This window comes from Camellia sinensis, chromosome 4 (assembly GCF_055761805.1).
Source record: "Camellia sinensis isolate YWXY chromosome 4, ASM5576180v1, whole genome shotgun sequence".
NCBI lineage: Eukaryota > Viridiplantae > Streptophyta > Magnoliopsida > Ericales > Theaceae > Camellia > Camellia sinensis.
In genome coordinates this window covers 68,328,736-68,347,907 of record NC_138964.1, presented here as the reverse complement: position 1 = coordinate 68,347,907, position 19,172 = coordinate 68,328,736, and the positions used below count along the sequence as shown (strand labels likewise).

The following is a 19,172-nucleotide window of genomic DNA, read 5'->3' as shown; positions in this document are numbered from 1 at the left end:
AACATGGCCTGCACATCGGCGAGAGTGAGAAACTGTTGAGGGAGAGAGTTTGATGGTGGTATTCCCGGGACTTGGCTTATGTACCCAAAGACTGAGCTAGGGGCGTCTTGGCCATTCTGGTGCTGCGAATTCATCATTGGTGAGGACATTTGACGATACTGGCCATCAGCGCCTATAGACAAGCCAGTTGGTGATGGGATATTGAATTGAGGCCCGTAAAGTCCACCGTACGGCGCCGCTATACCGGGTTGTGCTTGCAGATTTGTTGTCGGCACCAAAGGAGGCCCGCTTGGTGCTTGGGTAACATTTACTGGTGGCGTGACAAGATTAGGTACGGGCAGAGCTCCCTTTTGCGCCATCATGCTCCTTATGTTTTCCTGGACACCAACAGTCGCCGGAGCACCATTCATTACACTAGAAACTCCCCTAGTCACCATTGGATCTTGGCTTGGCACGCCATGGAGCCCGGGCATGGGCAAACTGCCGCCGCCTACTGTGGTTTGAGCATGTGTTACTGTGGCCGTGTTGCCATGAGCCATAGGCTGATTGGGGCCTACTTCTCCTTGGATTTGATTTTGCGCTCCGGCGAGAATAACTCCACCACCAGTTTGATTCCCGTTTGGCGCCGGTGCAAAGTTAGAACTCATCACCAACATGGTGTGAGTGAGATTCTGAAGAGTGGTAAGAATCTCTTGCTGAGTATTCTGAAGTCCTTGAATGGCTTCAAGCAAAAGTGGTTGATCTGGAGTCATGGTTCTGTCATCACCACCATTAGAGGATCCTTGTTGGTGAACTTCATCTTCTCCCACCATTCTTGTTGGAGTTGTGTGGATTCCAGATCTTGTTGAGACCATTAACCAATCCGCCTCCCCAGCAGAGTCGCCAAAAATGTAGGAGAGGGTTCAAGAAAGGAGTTGGAAAATTCGAAGATCTTCAAAGATCCTTGAAGAACAACTTCGAATTCTCTAGAATATGATGAGAGGCTTAGATTCTTCAATAATCTCAACTTAGGAACACAACAACAAAGGAGATGATGGAGATAAGAGATTGGGTGAAGAAGAAGGCAAAATGGCTAGAGAATAGAATAATGGCAAGGCTCTCCCAGGGATCTCCCACTTTCACTCTCAAGGTTGATAATGGAGAGGGGAAATTAGTTCTTTCCCAAGAGTTCAAAAATCTCCAAAATCCATCCCCTGTAAAGCTATGGGTGGGTGCTATTTATAGGCACCTCATGATGTAGGATGGAGCCCATGTGCAAGGCACATGGGGGATATTCTCTCTAACCACCTTGTCCGAGGGGGTGACTTCTCCGAGGAGGTGACTTCTCCGAGGATGAGAAAACCCCGAAGAGGAGATCACTCCCTCGGCGAACCCTTCTTCTTAGCCACACCTAACCAATGATCCCCAATCATCCCAAAGGGTCAGGGGTAGTCCCAGAGGACGTCCTGCCGCAAAATATTGCCGAGTCTCATGGACCCCCCGGGGTCGTGCCACCTCGACCCGGGTATAGGCTAGTTTAACCGAAGAGTGAATTTATCTCCACTCACCGTCCTCGGGATCGGGTCCTTTGTTCGAACTCCATTACGCCCATGGTTCTGGTGCGTAGATCCCGGAAAGCTCCGAGCCCGCAAGTGTTCTGGGACTCATTAACGGAGCGACTTCTAGATTGCGTCTGAATCCGTTCGAAGCCAAGTGTTTAGGAACTCTAGGTTCGTGGATCCGAACCCTTTCGAGTCCGAGTGCCTCGGATCTCTAGGCTTGCTTAATACCCTTTCGAGTCCGGGCCCGAGTAAGTCTCTAGGTCCGTGGATCCGAACCCTTTCGAGGCTTAGAGCGATTCAATCCGTTTGATGGCGATAAATCTGGGTCCACCAATTTTTGGACTTGCGATAAATTCGGGCCCACTAATCTTGGGCTATTGGGCCTAAATAATTTAGTGGGCTCAAATTAGCCCCTCTTACAAGGTGTTTGGCAAAAGATTTTTTAAGTTTTTTGAACTAAAATTTAGAAAAAGATAAAATAGGTTAAAATAATTAAGAGCATCCATATCAGTCTCAACAAATTTTGAATCAAATTATAACCCAAAATCCACTTTTGTTATTTTTGTTAGTCACCTTTTTAGTATTCATTGCATCAAACTCTCTATTCTAACTCAACCTTATTAAAATATTAATTTCTTATTGTATTTGTTATTCTTTATTTTTTTATTAAATTGATGAGATGCCACCCAAATAATTTTAAAAAAACGCAAAAAAAAAAAAAAAAAAAAAATTGCCGTTGACCAGCCGGTCGACTGGTTAGGCTAATTTTGGACATTTTTTTCTTCTTCTACTACAGGCACTCACGGGACATCTAATAGGATATCTAAGAGGATATCCTTGTGGACGACCGATTTAAAGATTTTAGCCTAGTTTTACTCAAAAAAATTTAATAAAAAATCATGTAGCTGATGAACAGTGGCTTAACAAAGTTATTGAGGTACTACAGTAAATTTAACAAAAGCTTAATCTAGAAAAAAATTGTTAAGACCGATGGAAAACAAATTTGATGCTGATACTCTCTACAATAGCTTCAAAGCTATTATAGAGTTTGATGCGGATGCTTTAATAAGACAAAATATCACATCAAATCTATAATAATTTTATTTTTTTTCTCACAAATATTACATCCAACTAAAAAAAATCTAACTCTCTTTTCAAAGACAAATATTTAACATATTAAATAACTAAAAAATAAAATAATTAATATTTCAAACAAGGCTATTAATAATTTAATTTGTTACAAATATATTATACTCCATCTATTTTAAAAATAGACCATTTTGATGATCAAGAATAAAGTTTCGAAATAAGGCCCACGCACCATACAAGAGTGGCTTTCAAGTGGAGCCCTAAAACGTCACCTCATCTTCAAAAAGTATAAACGACCGAAACAATCCAACCGCAGCTGCAGGACCACCTTGTGTATACCTGGGTCATCTATGGCGGGACGAGGTTACAAGAAGAGGTCCCGCAAAACCAATACCAGGATCCGAAAACCACCAACTTCCTCTGCTGGTCGTTCTCTCTTCGTCTGTGGCGGTGTCTTGGCCGATTGGTCCCAAACTTCTTCAACGCGCAAAGGTCTCTCTCTCTCTCTATGCAGTGATGAGAATTTGCTATTTATCTGATTGTTCTATGATTTGATTGTTGGGTTTGTAGGAAGGAACCCTAATGATCGGAAAGGCAAAACGAAGTCTGCCTCAAGATCTGGAAAATCTGATCAACGAAAAGGTTCTGGCTCCAGAAGTGAATCTCAGAAACCTAGAAGGAATGCTTTTGGTTACGCTTGCCCTGTCGCTGATTATCAGGTATCTGCTAATTTTAAATCTATATTTTTATTTTTTTGTGTTTTTATATGTGTTGAGTTTGTGTGGTTACAATGGAGTTGAGCTAGGTGTAAGGTTAGAGAAGCTGTTCTGAATGTTGTATTTGATTCATTTGGATCAATTTGGGTGTTTTTGAGTTGAAACGATTTTCATTTTGGGTTCAATGGTTAGCTCTTGTACTTGAAAAGAAAGTGTTTTCAATTGTGAAAATGATTTTATTTTTCTTCTTTCTGTATAACATTTATATCTATATTCGTATAAGTTGATTGTGTTGTAGTTAGGATAAAATTGAGCAATGCTTTTGATTAGAGAAGTTATTTTGAACTGTCAATTCGATTTATTTGGATAGTCTTTGTGTTCTGTGTTTTGCTCATGGATTTGGGTAGAAATTTGAAAAGGGAAAGAGAAAAAGTGTGTGAAATGTCACAATTCACCCATTTTTTTCCTTTTCTTTTCCAAATCCTTACCCAATCCATGAACCAAACACTGCCTTAGGGTTTTAGTCTTTTTACTTGAAAGAAAGAATTATTTTCAATTGATTTTTCTTGTCTAAAACTAAAAGTAATAAGGTATCATTTGGGGGTATATTTTGTAATAGACAAACCAGTTTAGTCCTTATACTGTCAAATTCAATGTTTGATTGTTGGATGAAGTCATCCTGGATAAGTTTATGAAATTTCTGGTAACTCACTTTATTTTCTTTGGTTGATTGAATAAAATTTGAGGTATGTTGTATTATTAAACCAGCAGTTTGTATTACAGAAGCTAAATTAAATTGGATAATCTAATCTTTTTTCAGGAAGATTCATTTCCAAATGAAGGTAACAAGCCAGGACACAATTTGGATGTGTCACACCCAATTGTTCTGGTTGATTCCAAGGACACCCAGATCATTGCTTATGTAGACCAAGCACCGAGTAAAGAACCCCAATATTCTGAATTTAATTATGACTACAGTACGAGTTTTGCATTGGATGATAGCTCTGACAGTGGATTGGGGTTTTGTGACGAAGTAGAAGCAACTCCAAGTGGTATTGGATCATCATTGCAAATGGAAGAGAAAGAAGGCTCTTGTTTTGATTCATCATATTCTGAGGAGGAAATGGATGCCGATGTTTGTTATACCCATGAGGTAAGCACTCAAGCGATTGATGATTTGCTGGCTCAGACTCCATCTTCGGAGAAAAATTCAGGGTTTTTGTATGTTGGAGGCATGAAATTGTATACCCAAGACATTTCAGATGGGGAAGATAATGAGGATGATGGAGTAGAGTTGATTGATGTGAGAAGCTTGGAAACTTCTTGTTCAGGGGAATCCACAGGATCATCTGATGGTGATTTCTCTGACAACACATCTGATAGTGATTCAGATATTGATGATGAGGTTGCAGAGGACTACTTTGAAGGAATTGGCGGCAGTGATGAATTTGTACACATGAAGCAGTTTTTAGGGCAGGCTCTCGATGTATCAGATGATGATAAAACTTCTGGTGGTAGATTTCATGAGGCATGGGAGAAATTGGGTGAGATTGCTCTTCAGGACACATCAAGGGAATATGGTATGAAGAAGCCACGAGCTAGAAGAAAGTACCGTGCAGAGGCTTCAAGACCTAGAACCACTGGATATGCTTGGTCATCTGTTTTGGATAATCTTATGCTTGAAAAGGATCCAACAACCATTTCTAGTAGAAAGAAGCATGTTGCTCGACTTCCTCGGTCTTGGCCTTTTCAGGCTCAAAAGAGTAAAAATTTCAGGAAATTCCCAGGTATAGATTGTTTTGGGTAAGTGTTCCCAGGTATAGATGTTCATATATATCACACGCATAATCTTATTTGGTATGTGATTGTTTAAGTGCCGAATTGGTAAAGGTAAATGGAATCCTACGAAATATAATTATATGTTGCAAACTCTGCTTGTATTTTTAAAACATTGAATACTACAAATTAGAGGAGATTTACCTTTTCTATTGCAATTTCTTAAGAGACTTTTGTTGTTTAGGTATCAGCTTCAAGATGTAATGCCAGGATACTAAGCACTAAGGCATGGTTCAAGATGATACCGCCAAAGTAATTGAGTCAGCAAGATGAATTTCGTTTTCAAATTTTGTTTATACACTCAGTCATGTAAATATGAATTTATATGTTAGGAGTTTTGAATCTTGGAAGTTCATCTTTTTGTGAAAATTTTTTGAACAAAAAGATTAATAAAAGGATGAGAAAATAGACATAATTGCAGGCGATGGTAAAGTGTCATTGAAATCCTATAGTAAATCTATTTTATTGCTGAAGAAGTCTGCTTTTTTTTCTTACTTTTATTGTGGTTGATCAATATGTTCCACTCTGATGAATTAACTCCCTGCCTTCAACTCTACTGCATATACTTTAGTGTGCTATTTCAGGTGAAAAAAAGAAATATCGCAAAGAAAAGAGTGCTCTGAAACGGAGAGAGAGAATTGTTCATCATGGTGTTGATCTTCAGCAGATAAATTTGGTAAGAAGAAATAATGTTTCACAATTGGAAGATGAGTTCACATCATTGTTGTTTTGCTAATGTTGATAATGATACTGTTTGATGATGGTTTGATGCCATATTGAGCCTCTATCAGTTTATATTTAGTACTTAATGATTTTTAGTAATGATTATGATTATTATACTTGGTGTGTGTGGAAACAACGCGTCTCCATGGTGAATAAGTAATAATATCATGCTAAGTAGCACAGACATGGACACACAACCAGACATGGACATGACATAGGTATATGCCGACATAAAAATTTTCAAAAAATATTGGACAAGATATGCCTGAGACACATTAAAAGTTTATATTAAATTTGTTAGATGTCAAATATATGAATAGTTTGTTTAAAGGTAATTAAAAAAAAAAAAGTAATATAGCATGAATCAAAGTTGGATAGCCATATTTTTTATAACGTAAACATTAAGATATGATTCATGTAACAATTGCAGTTAAAGACTATAAAACAATTGTAGAATATCGACATACATATATGTATTCATATTAACGTTTTAAAACATATTTAGAGTGCACAAGCTGCATTTCAAAGAATGCAGAACATTATTACTACGAAGAGATTCATTACATAGGTCATGTGATGTGACAATCAATGCTTGTTCAATTAGACTGCATTATTTTTTTAATTTCTTTGAAATTTCTTAATAATGTTTTCATCTCTTTGGAAATTAGTAGCTTATTACTTAATTAAAGGATTTCCTTTTTTCTCTCATTTTTAGTTTTGTATTTTATTTGAGTACCAAAATGATGTGCTTCAGTGAATTCTCCCAAAAAGCAAAAAGGAAAAGAACAGGGTAAAAAACCTGACATCTTTGTGGTTTTGAATTGTAGAAATTACAACAGATGGTTTTGGATGGAGTAGATTTGTTTTCATTTCAACCCATGCACTCTCGGGATTGTTCCCAGGTATGGTTATCTTTGTGCTTTGCAGTTTGCAGCTTACTGCTATTTTTGGTCTATTTAATTTGTTCTGCTCCTCCTTGTTTGCCCATCAAACGTTCCCCGCACCATAAAAAAAGGAAAAAAATACCCATCTATTAGATTTTACATTTACTTGAGGATTAGTTCACTTCTGAAATAAAAATCAAAGGAGAAAAAGCTCATATGGGGGATATTAGGTTGGTCATTGGCCCATTGTTTGATTTATTAAAATAGTAGGTTGTGGAAAATTAGATGGCCTAGATCTGTAAGTAGAAAAACAATATGCAATGAAGTTTATTTTTTTATTTTTCTTATTCATGTCATTTTAACCAAGTCTAATATTTCACTGTATTATAACTGAGGATAGTGTCTCTTATGGTGTTTTTGCAGAGGTAAACAATGTAAATAACAAATTTGTTGTTGGTGGGGTTGGCTGTCAGCTAATAATAGTTGCACTATTTATATAATTCATGCACATTCTTATTTTAATTCTCTTATTTCTTACATGTTAGTAGAGCAAAGCATGAACAAAGCATAGGACGCCAAACACATTTTTATCTTGCTGGATCTTCATTTTGATTGAAGTTTTCTGCTCAATTTGATTCACCTAAAAATGTTGCACATTTCCCAATTCCTGATTTATTTTATTTTTTATTTTTATATTTTTCCAAAATAAGGCACTTGATGTAATACAAGGAACATCTCCTGTACATGCTTCCTAAAATTTGTTTTCTCAAATTTAGATCAGCACAAATGGAAGTCCTGATGATTTAGTACGATTTTAAACTACTTTTGGTGGGCTTTAGACCTGTGTAAGATTCTTCTGTTGATACTGGTTTTGTATGCATTTAGGTGCAAAGATTAGCAGCAATTTATCGCTTGCACAGTGGTTGTCAAGTTGCTGGAAAGAAAAGGTAAATAAAGGATGTGAGGTCAACTGTATAATTCTTTTAGTCTGAAGTATCTATCTATCTATTTACATCATGCTCAAGTTGTTTGTCTCTTGGACAAGTTCTCCCTGCCCCTCATGCTAGAAGCCATAGATTATGTGACTTGTTTGTTCATACATTCAAATTAGTTCAAACTTCCAAAGCATGAAATTTTTGAAGTGGACTGACATGCTCTTTTTCAGTATAGTAACAGTGATGCGAACTGAACACACACATATGCCATCTTCTAGCTATAAGCTTTGGCTTGAGAAGGTATTTTTGTTAACTGAAACTGCTTTGTCCTGTCTGGAAGGTTTAAAGTAGCATTTTTCTCTCTGAATTTCATCACACTACAAGTGTACAAATTTTCAGCTGATAGGAGCTGATGATGAGGATGCTGATTTTACAGTCAACCGTGTAAAATTAAAAGGAAATAGAAACAGAGTTAAGAAGACTGCCAAGGGAAGTGGTTCGAGCTCACTAGAAATATTACAATCTGCCCCAAGCAAGAAGAAAAGGGGTGGGAAGACGGGCTCATATGCTGCACAGCCTGTTTCTTTTGTCCCTGGCGGTACCATGCAATCAGATACCACAGAGATCTGGACCATTGATTCAAACTACAGAGACACAAACACTTGCCAAGAAAACCAAGGCATGGGCAGTTCATCAAAATATGGTGCCTTCGAGTTGCACACTACAGGTTTTGGATCGAAGATGATGGCTAAGATGGGATTCGTAGAAGGTGGTGGGCTTGGGAAGGATGGTCAAGGTATTGCACAACCCATCAAGGCAATTCAACGACCTAAGTCGCTGGGATTGGGTGCAGAAGCCTCTGAAACCAGTAGTAACTCGTCAAAGACTAAACCAAAGAAATTTGGAAAGGATAAAACTCAAAGATTTGCAGATTTTGAGAATCATACCAAGGGATTTGGATCGAAAATGATGGCCAAGATGGGGTTTGTGGAAGGCATGGGCCTGGGAAAGGATTCACAAGGCATAGTCAATCCTTTGGTTGCAGTCAAGCTTCCTAAATCCAGAGGATTGGGTGCCAAAGGTTAGATAATTATATCACTAGCAGAGGAAAAAATTTTCTTCCGCACTTTTGTGTAATTTTAACCCAAGTTCACAGCAGTTTATGTACTTATATTTATAACATAACTAAATACTAGTTCAGCAGATTATGCGACACTTGTATTGTGATACTCAATTTTCCCACCCTCTGTGTGATTGTTTGTTAGATGTCTTAGAAGTAAACCATGCAAAGAGAGTTAAATTAGGCAATTTCCAGATTTCTTTGGTATGTGTACTAGCTAATTTCCAGATTTCTTTGATTAGTGTCATCTTTCAGGAGAATGGATTGTGTTTTTAATTTTAGCCATTGATGGCTTGTAAAAACTGTAACGTCCCAATTTCTAGGCCGTTAATAAATCAATTCAACCTCAAATTTAAAATTGTAGATAACTCATAATCTCAAATATACAAATCGTCTCCATAAATAATTAACTCACATGTCTCCAAAACATAAATTATACACATCTCCAAAAATAATATAAAGTTGTGGACTAAAAAATCTCCAACTCAAATAATCTCTTTAGATGCTTCAATTCCAATCGCCACTAAATTTGCTCCACACTTGAAAAATAAATTAATTCGGGAAGTATACAATACAACAGGAATAACAAGGCTCAGACAGAAAATAAATTAACAGAGATCCAGCAATTACACAACCGATTAGATTCGTTAATCAAGCAATTTATCAAATTGCACAAACAAGCCAACTCGACATATGATAATTTATTGAGAACCAAATACCCGGTCCTACTCAGTATATGACTAGCGACCGGCCTCACCCACCTCACCCAAGCACAACTGCTTATCCGGGCTATTGGTCCAAGCTATTGGCAGGGTCCACTCGATCCATGTACGAAGCATTTCCACATCATTTAGCTAGACAAATAAACACTGACCACACAGAACAACTTCACAGAATTTATCAAATGACCAAAGTACTCAAACGTGTCAACAGAATGATTTCATAGGATTTATCAAATGATCACAATAATAAAGAGGATTACAAATTTGAAATAATTAAAATAAACACTCTTTGCAAAGAGATTTAAAGGAATCATATTGTACACCTCCCGAATTACCTCAAATCAATCTCCTCCATCGCCAACACTCAAATTTTGATATTTCTCCACGAATCTCCAAAGTCTAAGGCATAAGGTATGTAAGGTTTCACAAAATCTACAATTCTCCCCTTATATGAAAATGCTTACTCATACTCTAAACACTCTTTATCTAAACTCTAAATCTATACTCCCTCCGTCCCAAAATATTAGTCCCTTATTCCATTTTTCATTGTTCCAAAATATTAGTCCCTCTTCAAAAATCAAGTACAAAAATAATATAAATTTCTTATTTTGTCATTCTTTTAAATTAATAAACAATATAAAAAATACAATTATGACATTGATATTCCCAAAAAATGTACTATCAAAAGGATAATTTTGAAAAATTAACTTTTTTAAAGTGCAATAATTGTACTATCAAAAAAAGTTGAATTCCCCAAAAGGGACCATTATTTTGGAATAGAGGGAGTAGAACAAATGGAGAGAGAGAGAGAGATATATATGGGAAGAACTATAGAAAGAAGTTGAGAGGTGAGCTCAATTTATAGACAAGGATGCTTGGGACAAAAGAAAAGAAAGACTTGGGGCCAAAGAAAAGAACTTTACTTGGTGGGCAAGAAATGGATTTACTTGGAGAACAAGAAAAGAAACTTCCTTGGAGACAAAGTAACTTTGGGAGAAAGGAAGATTAAAGAAATTAAAAATAAAAGATTACTTGGTAAGCAAGGAAATGATGAAAAAATAATAAAATAAAATTTACTTGGTGCCCAAGAATAATGAAAAAATATTAGAAAACAAAGGAGATGAATAATAATGAGGTGGAGAGAAAAAGAGATAAACTAAATAGAGAAAAATAAGTTAGATTCTCATCTAAGAATCTCACCACCAAACTACCACCAATACCTCTCACTAAAATATTAATATCTCAAAAATATGGGGTTTCACAAAAACTCTCCAAAGTCATGTTATCTTCATGACTTGGTGTGTTGATCCCTTGAGCCATATTATTTTCTTGCCTTGGCTTTTCATGAATAACGGTTTGCATTTTGTGAGCCAACTTGAAATTAAATATGGCGTTCAGTTCTTCAAACAATAGCGTTTCTGATTTTTATGTATGAGCCACTAGTTTGGTCAAAGTTTGAATGTCCATGCATATCTGTTTGCTCCTTCTTTGCTATCACTCCAAATTAGATAGGTCCCATTGGGCGTTCCAAAATATGTTAGCAAAAATCTAGTTTGGGTCAAATCGACAGAGGATTCGACAGAGAAACCAATTTTTACAAATAACAACTTAATTAAGCAATGTGGTTGGTGTCCTGTACCTTGATAGATTCAAGGACTTTTTTGGAGGTTGTAATGTGAAGAAACAAGTACAAACTGTAACGCCCCGAAAATAACCATCTCGAATCTTGTTCTCCCGGGCATTGCCGCACCACAACACATACAAAATAGAACATACATAACAACCTGATTATAACATTCATTACGTTTTTTTTTCCCTTTGAACTATTTTCCCAAAAAAATTACACTGTCATCTTATTACATACATAACACTACAAAACAGTTCAAAGAATGAGAAACATCTACAACAATTAAAACCCAGGTCTATTTCCTTTCAAGATGTGTTCCATAATACAACAACTTCAACATAAATATACAATTCCAAAACAGTTTTTACAACAAAAGAACCCAAGGCCAACAAGGTTTTCAAAGTAGTATATCCCGGTTCTAAAAAGGTTCCTTCATATCAAAAGCATCTCTTGGTAGGCACTTCATCTTCATTTTCTAAAATTTGTTCACTTTGGGGTGAGCATAAGCACAATAGGTGATGAATTTAACAAGTTATATAGCCAATTGAATAACCCATGATCATGCAATGCAACATTTGAAAATACATGAATGAAGTAGTATACAAGTGTATATGTATGTGAGTAAAAAAAAAAATGCAATGCATGAAATTGTTCCATCTCTTCACAAAATTCCTCGGGTGGTAAACACACTGTGTGAAGCCCCCCAAAAATAAAAAATCCAACTCATAAACGGGAGAATAATAGAAATAAAATACTTTCATTAATCAGATTTCGTATTACAAAAGATAACACATGCAATATACATTCATAAATGTACATCTTAAATCTATAGCATGTAATACCAGTGAATGATCAACAAAATAAATGTCCTACGGGCTTACATCTTTCCAAGTCAATGCTTAGTTACAACAAAAGAGAGTAATAATCTCTGTACATATAAAGCCCTAGGCTTGAATGAACATTTAATACAAAATAACATAAAAAGAGCCTTTTGCTCTAAAGTCCTCCCAAGCTACGTTCGTGGAGGAGGCATGCCATCGGTACTTGAAAATGGTTTCTGAAAGTAGGGTGAGCCAATGCCCAGTAGAAACAATCTAACACAACTATGAGATTTAACAAAGATATAAGTACAATGTGTATATACCATGCCGGTGACAAAATCTCCACATTTTAAATAATTGAAAGACGCCAAGGTTCATATCTCAATTTAATTTATTTCAATTCATTTAAAGCTCACTCAGTATTCTCAATTCATGAGTCAATTTCATCATTTTTCAATAACCCAACTAAGACTACAACTCATTGGTTTTCCAACCCAATACACTACCACACAAACACTTCAAATCTGCCATTTTACGAAAATTTTGTCCGCGGGATCGGCACCCATGTATACACAAGATTTCGGGACTTTCACCCTGGACACTCCGGCTAACTTATTTTCAATGGAGTCCATCTCTTATCTCCTCCCATACAATGGAGTACATCCAATTTCTCCTCCCAAACAATCATACATGTACAATGTATATAAACTATAGTCATATTCAATGACAACGAACAATAGATTAGTTTCAATTCACCTAATCCTCATGCAATTTCTACAACAATCATGATTATCCTCCACCGATAGTGTAATGCAGTTATTTCTAAATAGATATTCAATCTCAAGACAGATAACTTATTCAAATTTCCATAAGTATGAAATAACACATATCTAATTCCACCATTTCTATCAATACCCATCCAATTTCATGTTGCAGCACCAATTTCATGTATTTATTCAAAATAAATATTTGAACCATTTAGGGCAAAACTCCCCTCTTTTTCAAATAGCAACTCAAGTGGCCCAAATCAAACATTTGGCCATAATAGGACCTTACAATTAACCTCATGAACATCTATTTCACATTATTCAAAACCCCTTTTTTGATTTTGGGAAGATGGCTAAAAGTTAGCTTTTGGCTTTTAACCAAGCTTTTTGGCTTTTTTGAAAAGTGATTTGAAAAGTTAGTAAAAAGTGATTTTTTATATTTTTTTTTGTTAATATTTGTTTACAATGTCATGTCACCATGTCATAATGTAAAAATACCAAAATACCCCTTTCCCTATTGTATAATTACAAATTTTCTGCTCTCAATCTCCAGCACCTGCAAATAATGGAGGGTATAATTGTAAATTTTCATGCTGCGTTTTATTAGCTTCCCAAATGGGTTACAAGACAAAAAAGCCACGTTTGACTTTTTGAACAAACGCCCAAACGTGGCTTATTGCCACATTCCCAAAAGGAGCCTTTATATCCGAAACCCTAGGTTTGTCCATAATACTTCCAAAACCCACCATTGTTACATGACCACAAATAACTAAGTTAAAAACCATAACAAAGTGTAGAAAGTCCCTACCTCAAAGAGAGAAGATGAGCCAAGCAAGGGTGGAACTTAAAAAATGTCCAAACCCAACTTTATTCAGATCAAAGTGTAGATCTCAAGATGCTCTAACTTTTTAACAAAGGTGAATGGGTAGAGAAATCACTAGAACTAGGTAAAAATGTAGAGAGAGAGTGTTTTAGAGAGAGAGGGTCTCAACTTTAGATTTTAGGATGAAAAGTTTTGAAAAAGTGATGTAAAAAGTCATGTTTACGATCTGATATATGCACAGTCCGCTCAAGCGCAATAGTTGACGCTCGAGCGTCAGACACAACAAGTTGTTCCCCTCGAGCGCAGAATACACACCTCCAGTACTATTGTTGACAACAGACAAACCGCTTGAGCGCCCACCTGCTCGAGTGTAGGAAACGCCGCTCAAGCGTGGAAAATATCTCTCTAGTACTTTTGCAGACGTGCAAAGTACTGAGAGTTTGCAAATCCCGCTCGAGCATAAGAAGGGCCGCTCGAGTGGAGGGCCAAAATCTTGGGCAACATAAGGTTTGAATACCAAGCAACCAACCTGTTCCAAAAACACTCTACAGGTCCAAATAACCAAATTTAAGGAGGAATAAAGAGCAAGTACGATGAACGTCGCACACAACCCGAGTCTAGAATATAATAAGTGACATGTCAAAATGGAAATCGCTATAACCTCCCCCCTTAAAGAATTTCGTCCCCGAAATTACAAATCAAGTTCAAAATCAACAATAGAACATTCATAACAATGTTATTCTCACAAATTCAATCCCATGACCCATTCTTCGGTCATCCATTCTCATCGACTCGATACACAAGTCCCACATTAAAAGGAAATTTACAATTTCCCAAAACATTTATAATGTTTAATCAGAATCCGAGTTTTCCAAAATTTTCACATTTTATACAATGCTTCAAAAAGTGATACAAGACCCACACTATTCCATATTCTCAAAGCATATACATCACTTATACTGAATCCATGTTTCCAAACTCCCATAACATATACAATGTTTTCACAATTTAAGGCATATACAATGTTATTGCATTTCATTACCACAATCAAAATCTTAATACATGCTCAGGCATCAACAAACAAGTTCGGATATTTCTCTCGGACTTCCAATTCACGCTCCCAAGTTGCTTCCTCGACCCCGTGATGTTTCCACAATACATTTACTAAGGAAATTATCTTGCCTCGCAAGACTTGATCCCGAGTATCCAAGACTTTCACTGGTCTCTCTTCATACGAGGCATCCTCTTCTACCTCCAAGTCGGTCCAATTCAATACATGCGATGGATCCGACTCACACTTCCGAAGCATACTAATATGAAACACGTCATTAACCCCGGAAAGTTGTGGCAGTAACGCCAAACGGTAAGCAACCTCCCCAATCTGCTCAGGATCTCAAAAGGGACAATGAATCAAGGGGACAACTTCCCACTCTTCCCAAACCTCATCAAACCCCGCCTAGGTGATATCTTCAAAAAGACATGATCTCCCACCTTAAAAGACAAAGGTCTCCTCCTACGGTCGACATAACTTTTCTGACGACTCTGAGCTGTAAGTAACCGCTTATGGATAAGTGGCACTTTCTCCATCGTTTTCCGAACCAACTCTGGACCCAACAAAGGTGCATCACCCACCTCGGCCCAGTACATAGGGGACCTACACGGTCGGCCATATAAGGCCTTAAACGGTGCCATTCCAATACTTGACTGGAAGCTATTGTTATAGGCAAACTCTACCAAGGGCAAGTGCCTCTCCCACGAACCCTTGAAGTCAAGGACACAACCTCGAAGCATATCCTAAAGGGTTTGAATAGTATGCTTAGACTGCCTATCAGTCTGAGGGTGATACGCGGTGCTAAAGTTCAATCTAGAGCCCAAGGCACCCTGTAAGCTCTGCCACAACCGAGCTGTAAAACGCGGATCTCTATCCAATACAATCGTTATTGGGACCCCATGCAACCTCACTATGTCCCGAATATACAAGTTGACAAGGAAATCTACTAAATCACTCATACACATAGGTATAAAGTATGCTGACTTGGTCAATCGGTCAACTGCCACCCAAATGGCATCACTACCTCGTTGAGTCCTAGGAAGACCTACAACAAAATCCATCGTGACATGCTCCCATTTCCACTCAGCTATAGGCAAGGATTGCAATAAACCCGCTGGCCTCTGATGCTCGGCCTTCACTTACTGACAAGTAAGGCACATCGCCACAAACATTGCCACATCCTTCTTCATACCTCCCCACCAAAACTGGCAACTTAGGTCATGATACATCTTTGTGCCTCCCGGATTCACTGCACGGCATGAATGGTGAAACTCTCAGAGTACTTCCTCTTGGCAAGACTCCGGCACAAACAAACGGTCACGGTATCTCACACCCTGGACGAGATACATATTCAAGCCCCACTCTACTTTCCCACTGGAGATATTTTCCCGGAGGGTTTCTGTAATGCCCCCAAAATTTACTATAAATACACCCAGAAGCATATATAAATGACAACATAAATTAGAGTACTAGTCCTTTCATTACGTAAAGTTATGTATACAGAGAGTTTAACATAAATAAATGCCCTTTAGGCTTACACCTTTCCAAGCCTTAACTTGGTTACAACAAAAGTGAGACTAGCACTTACAATTAAAGCCCTAGGCTATACAAGTAATGAATCAAAACATAGAAGCTCTTGCTCCCCAAACGTCCCACTAATGCTATTGCCTTGGAGGAGGCATTCCATCGATACTTGAAAATGTTCTCCCAAATAGGGTGAGCAACAGCCTAGCAGGAATAATCTATCACAGTATATGAGGTTTAACAAAGGTATATGTGCAATATGCATATACAATGCTAGGGATAAAACGTTCACATTTCATATAGTCATCAAATATCAAGTCCATGTTCCATTTCATTTCATTTCTTCAATTCATCTCAATACATGAGCCAACTTTATTATTTTTCATTAACCCAAATGAGACTACAACTCAATGGTTCAACAATTTCACAATCAACACACAAACACTTCCAATTGCCATTTTACGGATATTTTGTCCACAGGATTGGCACCCATGTATAAATTTCGAGACTTTCACCTTGGACACTCTGGCCAACTTAATTATAATGTAGTCCATCCCCTTTCTCCTCCCAAACAATGGAGTCCATCCCCTTCATTCTCCCAAACAATCATGCATATGGAATGAATATAAACACATAATCACACATGGAGTACATCCCCTTTATTCTCATAAATAATTATACATATACAATGTATATAATCATAGTCATATTCAATGACAACCAACAAGAGATTAGTTTCAATTCATCTAACTCACATGCAATTTCTATAACAATCAAAACTATTCTCCACCGATAGCCCAATATAGATATTTCTAAACAGATATACAATCTCAAGACAGATAAATTATCCAAAATTTCCAAATATGTGAAGTACTACATACTTGATTCCACCATCTATTCCAATACTCGCTCAATTTCATGATTACAATACCAATTTCAATTTTGTATACAAAATAATTATGATAATCATTTTAGGGCAAAATCCCCTTTTTCAAAATCTCAATCCAAGTATCAAAATCAACCATTTTGACACCATATGACTTCATTATCAAACTCCATGTTCATTTATTTCACTTTCACCCAAAAACTCCTCTTTTCATTTCACCCAAACCGTAGGTTTGTTCAAACTATTCCCAAATCCCACCATTGTTACACAACCAACAAATTACTAAGTTAAAAACCATATTAAAGTGTAGAAAATCCTTATCTCAAAGAGAGAAGATGAGCCAAGCAAGAGAGAGACCCTAAAGATGCTGAAATCCAACTTTAGTTGGATCAAAGTGAAGATCCTGAGAAGCTCTACCTTTTCATCAAAGGAAGCTGGGTGGAGAAATCACTAGATCCAGGTGGAAATGTAGGGAGAAGGTGAGTTTTAGAGAGAGAGGCTCTCAACTTTAGGGTTTAGGATGAAAAGATAGGAAAAAGTGATGTAAAAAGTGATTTTCGTGATCTAATACACGCGCAGTCCGCTTGAGCGGAAGATTTGACGCTTGAGTGTCAGACACAACAAATTTTTTCGTTGGAGCGCAAGAAGTGGCCCGCTCGAGCACCGAATACACACTTCTAGAATTTTTGTAGATGACAGACCAACTGCTCGAGCTCAAGAAAGGACGCTTGAGTGCTCACCCACTGGAGCGTGAAAGACACCCCTCCAGCACTTTTGTAGTCGTGCAAAGTACTGAGAATTTGCAAATCCTGCTCGAGTGCAAGAAAGGCCGCTCGAGCGTGAAAGACACCCCTCCAGCACTTTTACAGACGTGTAAAGTACTTAAAATTTGCAAATCCTACTCGAGCGCAAGAAAGGCCGCTTGAGAGGAGGACCAAAATATACATAGCCCGCCCGAGCATAAGAAAGGCCGCTCGAGCGGAGGACCAAAAATCTAGACAACAAGGTTTGGGAAAAACCAGCAACCAACCAACGCAACCACAATAACCCAAAGGCCAATTTCAAAGAGATACAAGGGAAGGAAGAGGTAAACAACAATATGAAAGCATTAAACCTGAGTCCGGAATACCACAAGAGTCAAGTCAAAACTGGGATCGCTTTAACCTCTCCCCTTTAAAGAATTTCGTCCCTGAAATTTCAAATCAAGTTCAAAAACAACATTAGACCATTCATAACAATATTATTCTCACAAATTCACTACCATGACCCATTCTCCGGTCATCCACCCTCATCGACTCGATACACAAGTCCCATATTAAAACAAAATTTGCAATTTCTTAAAACATTTATAATGTTTGATCAAGATCCATGTTTTCAAAATTTTCACAACATATACAATGTTCATATTAAGCCTGCATTTCCATAACATATTCAACATATACAATGTTTTTACTCTTTATCAACATAACCAAATCTCATTACATGTTCAAACACCAGCAAATAAGTCCAGATATTTCTCTTGGACCTCTAATTCACTCTCCCAAGTTGCTTCCTCGACTCCGTGATGTTTCCATAATACTTTAACCAAGGAGATTGTCTTTCTTCGCAAGACTTGGTCCCGCCTATCCAAGACCTTCACTAGCCTCTCCTCATACGAGGCATCCTCATCTACCTCTAAGTCGGTCCAATCCAACAAGTGCGATGGATTGGGCTCATACTTCCGATGCATACTAACATGAAACACGTCATGCACTCTGGAAAGTTGTGGCGGCAACGCCAAACGATAAGCAATCTCCCCAATCCCCTCAAGGATCTCAAAAGGGCCAATAAATTGAGGGGATAACTTCCCACTCTTCCCAAATCTCATCAAACCCCACCTAGGTGATATTTTCAAAAAGACATGGTCTCCCACCTCAAAAGACAAGGCTCTTCTTCTACGGTCGGCATAACTTTTCTGGTGACTCTAAATCGTAACCAACCTCTTACGAATAAGTGCCACCTTCTCCATCGTTTCCCGAACCAACTTTGGGCCCAACAAAGGTGTAGTACCCACCTCGGCCCAACACACTGGAGATCTACATGGTCAACCATACAAGGCCTTAAATGG

At 37.6% G+C, this 19,172-nt stretch overlaps 1 protein-coding gene across 1 annotated transcript; it reads left to right on the top strand.

Moving 5' to 3' along the window:
• Positions 1-2,813: 2,813 nt before the first annotated feature.
• Positions 2,814-8,939, top strand: LOC114273206 (uncharacterized). Its single transcript, XM_028214978.2, has 8 exons — positions 2,814-3,122; positions 3,201-3,349; positions 4,167-5,133; positions 5,767-5,858; positions 6,733-6,807; positions 7,675-7,736; positions 7,955-8,024; positions 8,124-8,939. The coding sequence occupies exons 1-8, from the start codon at positions 2,981-2,983 to the stop codon at positions 8,808-8,810; spliced, it is 2,244 nt and encodes a 747-aa protein (XP_028070779.2). The 5' UTR covers positions 2,814-2,980; the 3' UTR covers positions 8,811-8,939.
• Positions 8,940-19,172: the final 10,233 nt, after the last annotated feature.

Bases quoted from the DNA above. Each gene is read 5' to 3' on its own strand.
- LOC114273206 (XM_028214978.2), top strand. From the start codon at position 2,981: ATGGCGGGACGAGGTTACAAGAAGAGGTCCCGCAAAACCAATACCAGG. The intron at 5,859-6,732 runs GTAAGAAGAAAT...TTTGAATTGTAG, and splicing joins ATCTTCAGCAGATAAATTTG to AAATTACAACAGATGGTTTT. The intron at 6,808-7,674 runs GTATGGTTATCT...GTATGCATTTAG, and splicing joins ACTCTCGGGATTGTTCCCAG to GTGCAAAGATTAGCAGCAAT.